Genomic DNA, 19,613 nt, shown 5'->3' with positions numbered 1-19,613 from the left:
CTCATACTGTAGATAAATGACATAGAGTTTGGTAGTAGGGTGAAAACTGTCCTCATCCTGTATATACATGGCGTAGAGTTTGGTAGTAGGGTGACAACTGTCCTCATACTGTAGATAAATGACATAGAGTTTGGTAGTAGGGTGACAACTGTCGTCATTCTGTATATACATGACATAGAGTTTGGTAGTAGGGTGACAAATGTCCTCATCCTGTATACACATGTCATAGAGTTTGGTAGTAGGGTAACAACTGTCCTCATTCTGTATATACATGACATAGAGTTTGGTAGTAGGGTGACAACTGTCATCATCCTGTAGATAAATGTCGTAGAATTGTGGTAGTAGGATGGCAACTGTCCTCATCCTGTATATACATGGCGTAGAGTTTGGTAGTAGGGTGACAACTGTCCTCATCCTGTAGATAAATTTCGTAGAATTGTGGTAGTAGGATGGCAACTGTCCTCATCCTGTATATACATGGCGTAGAGTTTGGTAGTAGGGTGACAACTGTCCTCATTCTGTATACAAATGTCATAGAGTTTGATAGTAGGATGACAGCTGTCCTTATACTGTATATAAATGTCATAGAGTTTGGAAGTAGGGTGACAACTGTCCTCATTCTGTATATAAATGTCATAGAGTTTGGAAGTAGGGTGACAACTGTCCTATACTGTATATACATGTCATAGAGTTTGGTAGTAGGATGACAACCGTCCTCATCCTGTATATACATGTCATAGAGTTTGGTAGTAGGGTGACAGTCGTCCTCATCCTGTATATACATTTCATAGAGTTTGATAGTAGGATGACAGCTGTCCTTATACTGTATATAAATGTCATAGAGTTTGGTAGTAAGGTGACAACTGTCCTCATTCTGTATATACATGTCATAGAGTTTGGTAGTAGGGTGACAACTGTCCTCATTCTGTATATAAATGTCATAGAGTTTGATAGTAGGATGACAGCTGTCCTTATCCTGTATATAAATGTCATAGAGTTTGGTAGTAAGGTGACAACCGTCCTCATTCTGTATATACATGTCATAGAGTTTGGTAGTTGGGTGACAACCGTCCTCATCCTGTATATACATGGCATAGAGTTTGGTAGTAGGGTGACAACTGTCCTTATATTGTAGATAAATGTCATAGAGTTTGGTAGTAGGGTGACTACTGTCCTTATTCTGTATATAAATGGCATAGAGTTTGGTAGTAGGGTGACAACTGTCCTCATACTGTAGATAAGTGTCATAGAGTTTGGTAGTAGGGTGACAACTGTCCTCATACTGTAGATAAGTGTCATAGAGTTTGGTAGTAGGGTGACAACTGTCCTCATACTGTAGATAAGTGTCATAGAGTTTGGTAGTAGGGTGACAACTGTCCTCATCCTGTAGATAAATGTCGTAGAATTGTGGTAGTAGGATGGCAACTGTCCTCATCCTGTAGATAAATGTCATAGAGTTTGATAATAGGATGACAACTGTCCTATACTGTATATACATGTCATAGAGTGTGGTAGTAGGGTGACAACTGTCCTCATCCTGTAGATAAATGTCGTAGAATTGGGTAGGAAGGTGACTTGTTGATAGTAACGGTTTCAATAAAAACTCAGTGTCGTCATATTTCCTGTATTAGAATGCTACCCAGAAGAAGAACGTGGATTATTTTATAAGCAAATCCTGTTTGCCTTCTCATTTGTGCATGCAATTTTAATGAATGACCTGCCTACCGACCAGATAATAATGCCTTTAAATCAGTAACAAACCATAGTTTTCTCCTAACTAGATACACATGCCGATTCATATTGTGGTCAAGCGAGCTGACGTCCAAAATCTTTGACTAATCATAAAATCAATATCTATCTCATCAGTACACATGAAACTTACAACCAATCGAGGACGGAAATGTATCGACAAATCACAAGGTAGCAAAGTATGGTTAGCCTGACTACGTTAATGCATTCTCTGTTTTCAATATTTATTAAGATATTTTTAATATTTCGGATGTCTGTTCCAGTCTTAAGTTTGTTTTCTCATGTAAAGTAGGCGCAAAGCGTGCAATACTTTTAATAACAGACGCATGAATACAATCATAAATTAGTCTTGTTGAAACACCATGTCTCCGTGTTATATTTGATTGGTCAGCATTTGCAGGAAGGACACAATGGAATACAAATTAATTGACAAACCAATCTGTGGTTTTGCAGAGATTTAGACATTAAGTTTATTCCTCATGCATTCAGTTTAATAATAATATATAAAATTGCAATGATTCATGTACAGTTGTTTTATTCTAATAAAAAAAATGTCCCTAGGTGAAATCAACCTATCAGCTTAGTAGTGAAGCTTGTATTTCTCTGCGTAGAATGTCGTCCGTTAAAACAGGATATGTAAGAGTTACATTACACTGCCAGTATACCTAGTAAATGGAGCTGATCAACGATCGTTTTATGGCACTGATGAACTTTGAGCGAATGCTTTGTTTTTTTTCCTTCGAGAATTACACAAAACATGTCTAACGCGAGTCAATGTGAAATCCATCACCGCCGGTATTTGGGAGCCTCTAGGGGCATCAAACATGACGTACTAAGATCTGGAGGAGTACCTAACGGCACCGACTTCTCAATAGGTTCAGCTCACAGTGTCATGCAATGCCCAATCGTGCCCCTTTAAAGATTGACTGTCTATTATTTCAGACTCCTCAGAAGATATATAGATTTGGGCAAGCACGTCGACTATAAATCACGCCGCTAGGATTCAGAAATATTTTGGAAAGCACAGAATGTTGCAGGAATCACAACAACAGACGGCATTGGATCATAGTGATACAAATCCTGTGATAAATTAAATATGTTTGAACACACAGTCACGCCTACATATAACGGCCACTCAATGTCGTACAATGTAACAAAAGGGTTCTTTGTAGAAAGGGTGTCCTAATTGCTAAGATGAAGCCACAAAAGTCAATGGATGTTTTTTTCCCCAGCAAAAATAACCAACATAAGCTTGCTGCCGAACTATACGCATCTTTGCGTCAGAAAACATGTAGGAAGTCTGCGATACTTTTCCATATATTAAAACATTTATTGACTTTTGAATGACCAGACTCGTACACGTTTAATATTCCTCTATATAATTCATTCTATTATAAAATGTTACTCATTAAACAGAATCAATTCCGTCTTTTCCCTTCACTTTGCTATCAAAAGAGTTACTTCTCTACCAGCCGTGCCTTATTCTATAAACAAAACACGCCTACAGACTTACTTCCTCGGCAGTTTTCGAAGCATGTTGACAGATTTAACCGTGTCATCACGTGACAAAGCGCAAACACATTCAAGAAACGGTAAGTCTGGCAAGTTTCTGATTCGCTTCTGAAAATTCACCTGTCCTTTGGGAAACAGAAACTCGATATATTCCTGAAGCCTATACCAGAATTTTATAAAACATGTAAATCTAATCAAGCATATCAGTCATAATTCAAAACTTATTGCATTCTATATGTTTATGGCAGTGTATAAAAACTTTAAGAATAAGTAAAGCTACATAATGAATACGTGTATTCTGCTGTTCCCTGGTTCTGTTGATAACGCCGTACTCACAAGTAACTTACATGGAGTAGACTGTGAGCAACGCACAAAAACACGACAGAGGAATCGCCCAGTTAAATTGCTAATAATGACGTCTTAACTCTCCAAAACACCTACACTGTCATCAGATATGTGTTGATGTTAATGGTGCGGGCTACTGTAAAACACTGTAATGCACCGCCAGACAATGACAGATGAGTGGAACAGCTAGCATACTGTCTTAACAATTATCACTTAATAAAGCCAATTACTTGTGTAACCAAGGAGATATGTGATGTAACAATGGAATACAAACTTAAGTAAGAGGGATACATGGAACTTTCGAGACTGACATTTCATGATTGTAAATAGTTTATATGGTAATGTAAGATACATCGATTCCTTAACTAATCTCAAGTTACATAGAAATCAATTTCCGTTACTTAATTGAATATACATTGACTGCAAAATGTGCAAATGATTTTGAAGTAATTCTATTAATATTGATTTTAATTAGCAAAGATCGTAGTTCAATATTACCAAATTGATCATAGACACAATGAGACCATAGTTATTGGCATTCAAACAAACGTAGTAGCAAAAAGATAATAGCGGTGGAGACAATAGAGGTTAGATGGTATTTTCATTACTTTGTAGAATGATCAGTAGCACGCAGATTCTAGAGAGCTTTACTTCTAGAAGTTTATGAATCAGTCCGTTACGACTTCCTATGTCTCATTCCATTCGTCATTAATGCCATAGGTAGAGAGCTTTCATTGCTATTTTTACTGCATTTACCATCTTCTCCGGGCCTGTTTTCTTTTTGATTTCCCCAGCTTCAGACTGTTTTCGTGACAAAGGTACCACGCGGAGGTTATAAAACAACACCACGATGACTAAAGGACGTAACGGAATTGATTTCAAAAGCAAGGCGTAATATATCCTCCAATAAAAAGACTTTCAGAAGTCAAATGAACAAACCACTAGATGGCCAAACCAGAGATGCATTTACAGACTAGATAATAAGTAAATACTTAAGGGAACATCCATGTCTATGTCTATATCTTAACGAAGATGTTACGTATTATGAACTACGTAGTCTACGTATATGGATATGCTGCAAGATATGAACAACACAGCTAATACCTAGGTTTCTTCTGAAAACATCATTGTCAGTTTAAAAGGTTCAACAGAACGGAGTTGTAATACCAGACAACGTATCAGTGATCAAAGATTGAACATCTAACGGTTCATGTAAAGGGAGGCTTTACGACGCATATTAGGTCAGCTAATTGAGACCTTTCAAATTGATCTACTATAGTCAAAGGAAGTCATAGTTATTATACATGTATATATGTGTATGCAATTTTTCTAATGTGTAGATATATTGTCATGATTATGGTTACATTCAAACATATAGAATTACCGGGTTGCGTATATAAGAAAACATTTCTCCGGCACAGTATATACTCCGAGATCGAGATAAAATTATAAAAAATCACGAAAGAGAAATAAATAAAAACTCCTTTAACAAAAAAACTCTCCCACAGACTAGATTTGAATGACATATCATTAAGGCCAATAAACTGACTGCCACACATGCGCTAATAAACTACAGAAAAAAAGGTAACCGCATTCGGAGATAATCAGTTTCCGCCTTTAGCACTACTAATAACCTTAATTATATGGAATGCATTGTTACAAAACAATATTGTGCTTTAAAGCAGAAATGCTTACTGCACTTGAAAGTTCTTCAAAAACGTCCCAAACGTCACAATTTTGTCAGATTGAATCTTTAAAACGAATTATATCAGACATCTGCTAAATGTTTAACAGACTGCATGTTATGATTGTTGTATCAGGACATAGTAAACGTCAGTTTGTTTTCGTATACATGATATCGTCAAGCTGTTAGTGTTCGGGACTCCGGTGACACTGGTTAATCAATACATACTACAATTACAGTGAGGTGGTGTGATTAGTGACACGAATCAATACACTAATCACTATACGTTACGACTTCATTATCGAAATTAGTCCAGTCAAGTTCGAAAATATAGAAGGCGACATCCCGAAATTCAGTTGAGCACCGCCATTTGGTAACATGTATAACATGCTTGTCTATTACATTCACCAGTGGTATACTGGGGAAATAGTTTGATCCATTTTATCACTGGTTGTCTTTTAAGTGAAATATTGATTTGTTGTCGATTTCAGTAATCTTGAATGACCTTGACATAACTACTTCTCCCATTCTGAAATTGCAGTGCTGCGAATACCGGACGCCGTATTCACTTCTGTAATGCATTTTCACTTCAAATCCCAAGAGTGCACTAACAAAATTCACAAGCAAGGATGTATACTAATTCATGAGTAAAACACGATAGACAGATAATTGGATTGGTGCCATCAATTTATCGTTATGCCTCCGCATGTTAGATATTGATTATTCATCTTAACATTTAATGTAATGATGAAATTAACTAATTACCATATTATTTTCTTTTTTAATTCCGACTACGGATTTTGGAGATTACTTATTCGGAATGACCTTTGCAATTCAGTACTCTTTTGTAGTGTAACTAGTAAGTGATAATTTGAAATTGCAAAAAAGAATGATCTTATCTCTCGTCCTGAAATAGCATGCCGCGTGTATAAAGCATGCATATACAGAGAAATGTATTTAGTTTTATTGGCTGCCCGCTGTTAATGTCTACTTTGGAATTCCTATTCCATTACGTTACCAGTTTGTTTCATCGCTGTAAGACGTTTAGGGTTTTAGCAAAGCATCTTATCTCTTCGTGAACAGTTTCGATAAGACAGAATGCTGGTGAACCTAGTTTTGCCTCTATAACATATCTGAAACACACAATCTGTTTTACTGATGAAAATGTTTGGTTATTCAAACTCCCCATAATATTTTTAACCAAAAAAGTAAGACGTTGTCAAGGAACACAAATGTTCTTTTAACCTGTGCATTATCCTATCCACTCCTAACCACTCCTGATAGCTTTTATAGTTAAAATGTATGACTAAGCCACTTTCTGATTTTGATGTATGAATTTAATAGCATCACGAACATATGCAAATCAAACCAACCGTTGCTTACAGGTCGTTAACATATACTGTGGAGGTATGATTTTGTAGTCGTAAAACTGTTATCACACTAAAAATCAGTTTCTGTGCCGAAGCTTAAATGTCACATTTTAAAGAGAATGAAAGTTCAGTTTGAACAGCAGAACGGTTTTGATATTAAGGCTTCATGGCATCACAAGGACCTAGATAAATGTTTCACGACCAGTAGTTTGACTATTTCGGAATCCATTTTATCATTTGATACTTTTTTTTTAGTTTTCCAATCTTTATATTTTGAAAAAAAACCACGTTAAGCTGTACTTGTATCATTAAGTTGTGATTTTGGGTTGCCAGAGGAGACAGACCGCACTACTGTATCACAAACTTCTGATAGGCATACTGCTGCGTATAATTTCTAAGTTCATGGTAAAAGCCTTCCTGAAAACAAAAACAAAAAAAAGTAGTGAGTTTGAGAAATATTTGTGATTCAGCCAACAAATATTTCCGTATGTGTGCAGCACTAGGAGGCTGGAGTCGCCGTAGCTTCACTACTGTGATGGCCAATATAATAGATGTATTTATGTTCCCTACATGGCCAAGGTGGTGATATGCTGGCTTATATCGAATTCGGATTTCAGAAACAACTGATAGCGAGAATTAGGCCGATGCCAACATGTCTATTATTTCTGTTTTTGTTTTTCAAAAGTTTCTCATGTTTTGTTTGTTTCACATCAATTTTTCTTTTCAAGACAAGCTGACATTTTACAATTTCCGTGCTTTACTTTTATACACTCAAATCATGTCACAAAGAAATACGTCTTTCTGATAGGTGTTCATTGTCATCTTTAATCATTTAAGTAACAGTATATTATTTATGTTTATTTAGAAACATATCATTTTCAGCTACAACTTTTTCTAAATCTACATCTGAAATATTTTATAAGCATAATATATGAATTATTTGAATTTTGTACTATACAATTTTAAAACCACAGCGTTGATCATTTCAAGGATTTCTCCTCACATGAAACAATTCCAAACCTGTCAAAAAAGGTATGATCGCTGAACTTCATATTTGATCTAGCCTAGAAAAAAACAATCTACACTGACTAATGCTTAATGGCAATGTTACGCAGAGTGTCTGGTATACATACATTTATACCAATTAGAAAACAAAATATTACGACTCAACATTTCTTACGAATATGTTCACTGCTTTCGGCTGACAAAAGACATTCATATCAGTCGAAAATCGCGTACAGACGTCGATATATATATTCTTTGGTTTCATACAACCTTGTTAATAATGTATAGTGTGGTATGCGTTCCACAACAGCATGATAACTGCATATGAACGTACCAAGTGAGGGTATTGAAACTTCTAGCATGTTCAGACAAATATGCATAGAATGTACCAGGGGAAATGAAATCTCGTTAATGTGTTTTTCCTGATACATTCCTTTTCCCTCCCGGCGGTGCATCGTGCTTTCACCATGTGTCGTACATGCCATTCATTAAGTTTCTTTTGTGAGCTTGCCTTGATACACACCCCACTTGTCCCTCCTTGTCATTCATCGTGTATCTTCTTTGCCATTCTTGTGTTTCTTCCAGGTGTATTCCTTGCCAGGTATCGTTTATCTACCATATGTTTTCCTTGTCATTCACATTTATCCTCCATGTGACTTCTTTTCCATCCATCGTGTTTCTACCATGTGTCGTCCATGCCTGTTATCGTGTACCTTTATGTCCTTCCTTGCCATTCATCGGGTGCATGTACATTCTGCGTATTTTCTGTGTCTTGTTACTACAAGGCATTCTTCAAGTATCGTCCAAACACCTTTATATGTGTTCTAAAACACTAATTAGGATTTAATTAACAAGCTTTATTAAAAGCAGCAGTCTAAGATTTCCGGACGATAGAACTCATATTCACAAGGTATCTGATTATGAAGACTTTACCGGCGGCTGTTTTAGGTCATTTCAGAAGCTAATCATTAAGCAACTTGCTTTCATACGTCATGCGGAGTGTTTTGAAGACGATATTGCATTCATAATTAGACCACGTCATATGGTGTGTGAACTAAACTATGAAGGTACTATGGTGTGTGAACTAAACCATGAATGTCATATGGTGTGTGCTTTAAACAATGTTTACTTAACATACACCTAAAACTGTTCCAGTAAGGTTATAAAATCTATAATACTGCATAAGTCAAAAACAGTAAATTGTCTTATAAAATTAAGCAGTAAATAGAAATAAAAATCAATGATCCCAAGTTAGATAATGGCTTCTAAAACATGTTTTTTTATAATTCTGCAATGTTTACTGTATTACACGAAATTGTCATGTGTACTTTCCTTCCTCCCTTGCACCATTCAAAGACTCCTAAAGGCATTGTACGTGGCAAATTCAGAAAAAAGCAAAACGTAAACAAAGCTATCACATTGGCCAGCACAAGCAATTGGAGAGCGATCAAAGTTCATAATAGTGACACTCTCCCAAATGGGTTTAAAGTGCTACAGAGAAGCTGACAACATGCTTCGAGATTTTGAATTGATTACTCTCATGAAATCACGAAGTCACATAAAAATGAGAGAATCTCGGTCACGAGATATGTAGCCTACAGCAAACACTGTACATGTTCCCGCTGCAATGATGTCAAAAGCAACGTGAAATCTATAGGAAAAAACGCAAAATGTAAACAAGAAACTCTCTACGATGACAACTCGAAAACATCGCAAAATGCTTACATACCTGTGATAAACTGTAGTGCCACGATTATAATCCCTGAGTATGTGCTCAGTTCCTTCATGGTTGCCTTTGGATTTCAATTCATATTCTGTCATCAGTAAACACGGCTACGCATCCCAAACAAACCCAATACATCCTCTGCGCTGTTAGCTGTGCTTTGCCTCAGCACCCAGGTAGTGCGATGCCAATATTGTCTATAGTCAGAGCAGGCGGCGCTGATGCTACGCTTTATAATTATCCTCCTTTACCTCGTGAGGCCATCCGTAGGGACAATTTCCATTTTCACGTACATTAAGAATTCCCAGTCCCCTTTCACTTTAAAATCATACATTGTTAAGGTTTCAAGGAGGAATCATATAATCGGAGGAGATTAACCCGAAACGTTATTATAGAAGATGATTTGCATTATGGGTCCTCTCTTCTCAATTGAATTAACAGAATGTCCTGCTCCTAAAATAGTGTTTTCCTGTTTAAACCATAAAACCGTTTAATAAAGAACTGAAAGTTATGAAAATTACCGGAGAGATTAAGTGAAAGGGTTATCTTCCCTGAATGTCATTCCATGATAGTTTCCCCCTAAAGCTGCGACTACAATGTCATAACAGAAGTAAAATGGAATGACTATGGTGTATGACACAGTGTATTCACACATCCAACATATTATTTCCTTATATCTTTGTGCTGTTGATGCAATACCTTTTCCGATCATTAAATCGACATGTAGTCGCCTTGGTGAAAAGATAGTTATAACAACTTTGTGCCCGGATGTAAGTCTCTTGTTTTTGTGTCTGAATAAATAACGGTATTTAGCGACTGTTTATTCTGACAAATCAACGCATGCATCCTTTCCAAATGCGCTTCAATCCCCTTAAATTACAAAATTGTCAAGAAATTATGATCATTAAAACAGAGACATATTGTTATACAACTATTTCTACAGTTTAATTTCTGTGTGGAAACAATCACGCAAATCAACGTAAAATTGATTTCAAATGTAAAGAAGGTAGATCAGTCCTATAGTACATGTTTGTATGACAATGTACAAGGATATGCTCACATTGGAATAAGTTGTTTGCCTAAAACGGTATTTCTACATTGGTGTGTATCGTTATCAAGTTTATCAAAATATTGAGTGGCCGATTAGGCTGATACGATCACAGAGAGCTCCCCACAAGGCTATTTGACATTTTAAACTTCATTTTTTATTTCAGCCTCGTCAATTAAGGCAGTTTACGCAGCGCTTCTTATCTGCTGATTTCCTGTGTACTGGATTTCGTAACTCTGCACCTGTTCAATCAAATACACTGGTAGATATGGACGGATTCCTGTACAGAAATTGTAAAACCACAAAATTGCAACGATTTAATTTCGAATGGTCTGTCTGCCTTTGAATGGCTAATATGTACCAGCATGCACTCTGATTTAATGTAATTTCATGACAGATGTATTTTTAGTATCATACACTAGCAATGGTGAACGTTATCGCGAAATTCGTCATCCCATTCTATTGCCACTATATTCACTTTTTTTAAGGATCATATTGTATTATATGTACTTCTTTCCAACGTTGAAAAGAATCAAAGGGCCCAAGATGATATCAAAACAAACAGCGAAGCATCGTAAGCCCAATAAATCAGTGTCAACAATAGTTACCCCATAAGGGTGTACAGCGTATCCACATGTGACACCAGTGTTTAGGCAATTTATTTACATTAAACTGTGATTTATTCAAAATGGACGTTATCCTACTTCTCTGAGCATCTCAGTTTAATGAACTTTATATTTACATACTACTAGCTATTTATTCTTAGTCCGTGTGTATCTAAGTTTTATCGAAAATGATACAAATTTCAAGTGATATATAGTCAGTCTGTGGAAGGTGGTCGTTTGAAGGGTGTTGGATTACAAGGTGATAGCTTACAGGCTTATAGTTAGCAATGTGATAGTATACAGGGTATTAGTTAACAGGATATTAGTAAATAATGTGATAGTCTACAGGGTATTAGTTTACAGGCTGATAGTTTACAATGTGATAGTCTACAGGGCATTAGTTTACAGGGTGATAGTTAACAATGTGATAGTATACAGGGTATTAGTTAACATGATATTAGTAAATAATGTGATAGTCTACAGGGTATTAGTTTACAGAAGATAGTTTGCAATGTAATAGTCAATAAGGGTATTGGTTTACAGGGTGATAGTTAGCAATGTGCACGTCTACATGGTATTAGTTTACAGGGTGATAGTTAACAATGTGATAGTATACAGGGTATTGATTTACCGGATGATAGTTTACAATGTGATAGTCTACAGGGTATTAGTTTACAGGTTGATAGTTAACAATGTGATCGTCTACAGGGTATTGGTTTACAGGGTGATAGTTAACAATGTGATAGTCTACAGGGTATTGGTTAACATGCTTATAGTTAACAAGGTGATAGTCTACAGGGTATTAGTTTACAGTGTGATAGTTAACAATGTGATAGTTTACAGGGTATTGGTTTACCGGATGATAGTTTACAATGTGAAATGTGATAGTCTACAGGGTATTAGTTTACAAGGTGAAAGTTAACAATATGATAGTCTACAGGGTATTAGTTTACAGGGTGATAGTTAACAATGTGATAGTTTACAGGGTATTGGTTTACCGGATGATAGTTTACAATGTGAAATGTGATCGTCTACAGGGTATTAGTTTACAGGGTGATAGTTAACAATGTGATAGTCTACAGGGTATTAGTTTACAGGGTGATAGTTAACAATGTGATCGTCTACAGGGTATTTGTTAACAGGCTTATAGTTAACAATGTGATAGTCTACAGGGTATTAGTTTACAGGGTGAAAGTTAACAATGTGATAGTCTACAGGGTATTGGTTTACAAGATGATAGTTTACAATGTGATAGTCTACAGGGTATTAGTTTACAGGGTGATAGTTAACAATGTGAAATGTGATCGTCTACAGGGTATTAGTTTACAGTGTGATAGTTAACAATGTGATAGTTTACAGGGTATTAGTTTACCGGATGATAGTTTACAATGTGATAGTCTACAGGGTATTAGTTTACAGGGTGATAGTTAACAATGTGATCGTCTACAGGGTATTAGTTTACAGGTTGATAGTTGCCAATGTGATAGTCTACAGGGTATTGGTTAACATGCCTATAGTTAACAATGTGATAGTCTACAGGGTATTAGTTTACAGGGTGATAGGTAACAATGTGATAGTATACAGGGTATTGGTTAACATGCTTATAGTTAATAATGTGATAGTATACAGGGTATTAGTTTACAGGATGATTGTTTACAATGTAATAGTCTACAGGGTATTAGTTTACAGGATGATAGTTTACAATGTGATAGTCTACAGGGTATTAGTTTACAAGGTGAAAGTTAACAATATGATAGTCTACAGGGTATTAGTTTACAGGATGATAGATAACAATGTGATAGTCTACAGGGTATTGGTTAACATGCCTACAGTTAACAATGTGATAGTCTACAGGGTATAGTTAACAATGTGAAATGTGATCGTCTACAGGGTATTAGTTTACAGGGTGAAAGTTAACAATGTGATAGTCTACAGGGTATAGTTAACAATGTGAAATGTGATCGTCTACAGGGTATTAGTTTACAGGGTGATAGTTAACAATGTGATAGTATACAGGGTATTAGTTAACAGGATATAAGTGAATAATGTGATAGTCTACAGGGTATTAGTTTACAGAAGATAGTTTGCAATGTAAAAGTCAATAAGGGTATTGGTTTACAGGGTGATAGTTAACAATGTGATAGGGGTATTAGTTTACAGGTTGATAGTTGCCAATGTGATAGTCTAGAGGGTATTGGTTAACATGCCTATAGTTAACAATGTGATAGTCTACAGGGTATAGTTAACAATGTGAAATGTGATCGTCTACAGGGTATTAGTTTACAGGTTGATAGTTGCCAATGTGATAGTCTAGAGGGTATTGGTTAACATGCCTATAGTTAACAATGTGATAGTCTACAGTGTATTAGTTTACAGGGTGATAGTTAACAATGTGATCGTCTACAGGGTATTAGTTTACAGGGTGAAAGTTAACAATGTGATAGTATACAGGGTATTAGTTAACAGGATATTAGTAAATAATGTTATAGTCGTCATGGTATTAGTTTACAGGATAATAGTTAACAATGTGATAGTATATAAGGGTATTAGTTTATAGGATGATAGTTAGTTTACAGGATGATTGTTTACAATGTAATAGTCTACAGGGTATTAGTTTACAGGATGATAGATAACAATGTGATAGTCGTCATGGTATGAGCTTACATGATAATAGTTAACAATGTGATAGTATATAAGGGTATTAGTTTATAGGATGATAGTTAGTTTACAGGATGATTGTTTACAATGTGACAGTCTACAGGGTATTAGTTTACAGGGTGATAGGTAACAATGTGATAGTATACAGGGTATTTGTTTACAGGATGATATTTAACAATGTGATAGTATACAGGGTATTAGTTTACAGGATGATTGTTTACAATGTAATAGTCTACAGGGTATTAGTTTACAGGGTGATAGTTAACAATGTGATAGTCTACAGGGTATTAGTTTACAGGGTGAAAGTTAACAATATGATAGTATACAGGGTATTGGTTTACAGGCTTATCGTTAACAATGAGATAGTCTACAGTGAACCGTTTTTCATGCTAATAGCTAACAATATGATAGTCTACAGGGAATTGGGTAACATGCTTATAGTTAACAATGTGATAGTATACAGGGTATTTGTTTACAGGATGATATTTAACAATGTGATAGTATACAGGGTATTAGTTTACAGGATGATTGTTTACAATGTAATAGTCTACAGGGTATTAGTTTACAGGGGGATAGTTAACAATGTGATAGTCTACAGTGGTGAACCGGTTTACATGCTAATAGCTAACAATATGATAGTCTACAGGGTATTGGTTAACATGCTTATAGTTAAAAATGTGATAGTCTACAGTAAACCGTTTTTCAGGCTAATAGCTAACAATATGATAGTCCACAGTGTATTAGTTTACAGGGTGATAGTAAACAATGTGATAGTCTACAGTGTATTGGTTTATACGCTTATAGCTAACAATATGATAGTCCATAGTGTATTAATGTACAGTCTAATAGTTAACAATGTGATAGTCTACAGTTTATTGGTTTACAGGATGATAGATAACAATGTGATAGTCTATAAGGGTATCGGTTTACAGGCTTATAGTTAACAATGTGATAGTCGTCATGGTATTAGTTTACAGGATAATAGTTAACAATGTGATAGTATATAAGGGTATTGGTTTACAGGCTTTTAGTTAAAAATGTGATAGTCGTCATGGAATTAGTTTATAGGATGATAGTTAACAATGTGATAGTATATAAGGGTATTAGTTTATAGGATGATAGTTAAAAATGTGATAGTCTACAGGGTATAGGTTTACATAGTGATTATTAACAATGTGATAGTCTACAGGGTGATTGTTAACGAGGCAATTTTTCAAGGTGTTGGCTTATAGGTTTACAGTTTACAGGGTGTTAGTTTATAGGTTTACAATTTACAGGGTGTGAGTTTATAGGTTTACAATTTACAGGGTGTTAGTTTACAGGGTGTTGGTTTATAGGTTTATAGTTTACAGGGTGTGAGTTTATAGGTTTACAATTTACAGGATGATAGTGTACAGGGTGTTAGTTTACAGGGTGTTAGTTTACAGGGTGTTAGTTTATAGGTTTATACATGTAGTTAACAGGGTGTTAGTTTATAGGTTGACAAGGTGTTAGTTTACAGGGTGTTGGTTTCAGGTCGATAATTTACATTTATTATTTTTTATATATTTACATATTTATTATTTGTTAGTTCGTAGATTTATAGTTCACAGGGTGTTGGTTTACAGTGTAATGGCTTACAATGTGTTAGTTTAGAGGTCGATAGTTTACAGGGTGATAGTTAACGACGTTATATTTTACAGGATGATAGTTTACAATGTGATAGTTAACGACGTTATATTTAACAGGATGATAGTTTACAGTGTGATAGTTAACGACGTTATATTTTTCAGGATGATAGTTTACAGGGTGATAGTTTACGACGTTATATTTAACAGGTGATAGTTTACAGTGTGATAGTTAACGACGTTATATTTTTCAGGATGATAGTTTACAGGGTGATAGTTTACGACGTTATATTTAACAAGATGATAGTTTACAGTGTGATAGTTAACGACGTTATATTTTACAGAATGATATTTTACAAACTGTTATATTATATGGCTAGGTAACCATCATGATATATAGAAATAATCATCAGGACTACATATGTACCTATACGTGGGTGTATTTGTAACTCATCTTACAATGTAAAGCATATCATATTAGACCATGGAGAGCTTGGCATTTCATTAACACCAGTGCCTCGTACACCAACGCTTAAAACGACCTACAAAAATATATATAATAATTTAACGTTTCCTACTGCCAGTATTTAATAATGCATTTGCAGGTTCTGAGACACTGAATGGTCGCGGTGCTGTACTTTACGTATCAGTGGGTTTTTTTCTTCGTGTTGTAAAAAATCAATACATGCCACAGCTAAGTCGACTAGTGTGAACCTCTTCCCTCGTCGCCACCAATATCCCGAATTAGCCATTGCTATCGTACGACCTGCAGTGATATCTCGATTGAATACTAAATCCCTTTCTTATACGTAAACAACAGAAAAATTGCTGTAAGCCAACGGTGTGACATATATGCGGGTTTTTTCAGATAGTTGAGGCGTTTATTAACAGTTAAGTTAGAACGAAGAACATGTGTTCTTCAAAATTCAATTTCAACCTAGTTCTGAAAGCAACACATACATTGTCTGGTAATTTTAATAAAAAAATATTCTGAATTGGTAGCCATCTTACCATTGGTTGATTACCAGGGCAATATATCGGAGCACCACATACTGCGTCAGAATTAAGACAGTCGCTCACACTCACACACACCGATTAATGAGAGTTGACATTTGTCGATGCCATTTAATTTGTTTCAGATCTAATGGAAGAGCATCACTGTAATAACGGATTACGGATATTTCTCTGATCGTAACATGTCACACCATGCTTCGGATGGACAGGATACATTTTACAACATAGTAAGATCAGCCAGCAATGTGGGGGGGCACAGGGAAAATAATCTGTTGACTTGCACTGCCTGATTAATGAGGCAAATAATATGACTATTAGATAAATAAAGGAGTTATCTCTGTTACCCCAGCTCCTAAGAGGAAATCGTAAATGACAATCTGTATCAGCGTCATCACTTATAACGTTTGAAATATTTGGCTAATGTTCCTTTTGATTGGTGTCTTTCTTAGCTCAGTCGCTCCCATAAAAATGAATCTGCAAGATGCAATATTCAGTATGTGTAGTGTGGTTGATTTTTCCGTGATATAGTATTATAATGCAACCGTTGGCAGATCAATTAACATGTCCTAAGTAGTAACATACTAACCACATGTTTACATGTCACAGAAGATTCGCTACTCCAGACAGCCGTTCTATAGCGACAATGTTTTTTTATGAATATGTATGATCAGTTGACCAGGAAAATAGTTAGTCCAGAAAATCTAAAGAAAAAGCTCCAGTTAACAACAAAGAAATCGTGTTATCATGACCTTGCTTTCAACTACATTAATGGAATACCTATTTCTGGTTGGATTAAAGACTTTTTTTATTTTTGTTAATCAACATACTTCCTTGTATATCGTTGTTGCAGGTTCACTGTAAACGTCCTACCTTTTGATAGACTGACCACATCTCTAGAATATTGATTCATTCAGAGATCGGGAGATAAACTAGAAGCAAAATACGACTTGAACATTCTTTATAAACAACATTACGGGCTGGTAGCCAGTCTAACAGTTTGCTGTCCACTCGGTTTCTCCCAGTGTCTTATTAACTATTAACTTCGAGCTACTTCCAGGTTTGTTGACGTTTGTGGTATATAATTTTTGGACTTCACTTGGATTTATTTCAAATAGACATTGTCGTGACATGACATACGGAATATGAATAAGATTGCAGACCCAATTGTAAATCACAACCGATACAGCTAATCTTCAGCATAGTACACAGCTGCAGTCAGACAGTCTATGTGATCCGGATATAGGGGTTTATAAGCCAGGAAATGTGTCCCGATGGTGGATGGCAACGTGTAATTGTGGAAGAAAACCACCGAGATTTGTTTGCTTTTCATATAAGCTACAAATCAATACGGATTAACCTCTCCCGTGTTTTACCATAACCTGTGTGAGGGAACAAGTCGGTATACTCATAACACTGCTGAACAGAAGGAAGATCAGGATCACAAAATGTGGTGCTGTTGGTTTTCCACGGTTATACCACGACACGGATGATTGTAGTTAATGGATTGACCGCTTGTCACGGTATTTGAAAAACACAAAATGGATTTAAAAACCGCATATGTTCATTTATATTAAATGCCATCTTTTCAAGGTGACATATTTAGCACACGATTATATCAGTTACTTGACAGATGCTAAAAGATATATATGATAGTACATCAAGATAATGTATTCTAAGATTTGGGACATGATGTCTATTACTACACTTATCTCAGCTAGCGCGAATGTGGTCGCTATAACGTCATTATGATTGCTCTAATGACTGTCTAACTGGAGATAACTCTCACTGAGGTACTTTACAATCATGACACATATCTAATGTAAGTCTTAGATGCTCACTGCAAGTTATGATTATCTTGCATGACGTGATAGGCTATTCGAGTGTCTTTATGATGTCACGTGTACAAACCAATTCCATTATCGGGAAGGTACCACAATGGTTACTCTGAATAAGGTCCTACGGACTCATTTAAGGAATATGTAGATATAAAAACCACACTTAGGCATTGCATGTTTAACGCTATCCAAGTGTAAATAAGGTATAATAATGTTATTAAAATGTCACGTCCCACTGACTTACTACAGGTATATACAATGTAGCAATGTCCAGGTGTGCCTAAGGTACTTTACGACATTTCAAGTTTATCTACACTCCATTACAGTTGTTAAAGTCTCACTGGGGTACACAAGGTTCAGACAGAGGCACATACTTTAAGTCTCACAAAGATACTACACAGATGTTGTGAATGACGTAAATATTTTACATGTCTCACAAAGACACTACAACCAGCTACCACACAAACAATCATTTTGAATGGATCAGAGTACACATAATTCCCATAAATCCCATCCATATGTAACTATGTACATCATTGAAGGCAAAACGATTAGGGCCAATACAAGCGAGTTACGTCATATTGATATATATGTTTTCTACATTCCACCGGTGCAGAACACATAATAATTAAAATCGCAATGTGTGCTTATACTTGTGAGATTAATCAGGTTGTTGAAATATTCATTAGTTAAGAATTTCAAACTAATTTGTTAACGACGGTTTGTATCTGTGGGTTATGTGACATGTTGTTTGATATGTGTGGTTACGCTTTGTGTTTTGTTCTCAAAAAAGTATGGGATATGATTCGGAAAACAAGTGGGAAAAAGAAAAAGGCAACATCCTCCCCCCTCATTAATAAAAACATTTGTTTCGTCTATGTCTGAAATTGCTGATGCATTTGCAAAAAACATAGCTAAAAACTCATCCCCTTTAAACCACTCCCGAAAATTCCAGTCTTTAAAGAAAAAAAGAGAAAAGAAACGGCTCAATTTCAAATCATCAAACAAAGAAAGTTGTAATGAGCTATTTACCCTACCAGAACTTGTTGATTCGCTTAGAAAACCACAGGACACTGCTTCAGGTCCTGATGACATCCCTTATCAATTTCTAAAGCACTTTCCGGAGTCGTCACTAACATGCCTTCTTTACATATTCAACCAAGTTTACGCTTCCGGAAAGATTCCCGATTCGTGGAAGAACTCCACAATTATACCTATCCCAAAACCGGGAAAGGATGCTACTGACCCAAACAACTATCGTCCTATCTCTCTGACTAGTTGTGTATGTAAAACTTTAGAACGAATGATAAACACTAGACTGGTTTGGTTTCTTGAGGCCAACGATATAATATCCCCTCTTCAAAGTGGCTTTAGAAATAGAAGAGGGACAAATGACCATCTCATCAGATTAGAGACGTTCATTCGAGAGGCTTTCGCCAAGAAAGAACACCTTGTCGC

At 35.8% G+C, this 19,613-nt stretch overlaps 1 protein-coding gene across 1 annotated transcript in view; it reads right to left on the bottom strand.

The window, feature by feature from the left end:
• LOC110448029 overlaps positions 1 to 9,610 on the bottom strand; it is a 28,309-nt gene extending 18,699 nt beyond the window's left edge. Inside the window, exon 1 of the mRNA XM_021494062.1 lies at positions 9,395 to 9,610. Within this exon, the coding sequence (XP_021349737.1) occupies positions 9,395 to 9,452 (58 nt within the window). The 5' untranslated portion in view covers positions 9,453 to 9,610. The remainder of the gene's footprint in view (positions 1 to 9,394) is intronic.
• Between the last annotated feature and the right edge of the window lie 10,003 nt (positions 9,611 to 19,613).

The sequence above is a fragment of the Mizuhopecten yessoensis genome, unplaced genomic scaffold, assembly GCF_002113885.1.
Source record: "Mizuhopecten yessoensis strain PY_sf001 unplaced genomic scaffold, ASM211388v2 scaffold3799, whole genome shotgun sequence".
NCBI classification, from domain to species: domain Eukaryota; kingdom Metazoa; phylum Mollusca; class Bivalvia; order Pectinida; family Pectinidae; genus Mizuhopecten; species Mizuhopecten yessoensis.
The sequence above is the reverse complement of the archived record's forward strand: the minus strand, read 5'-3'. Positions and strand labels throughout refer to the sequence as shown.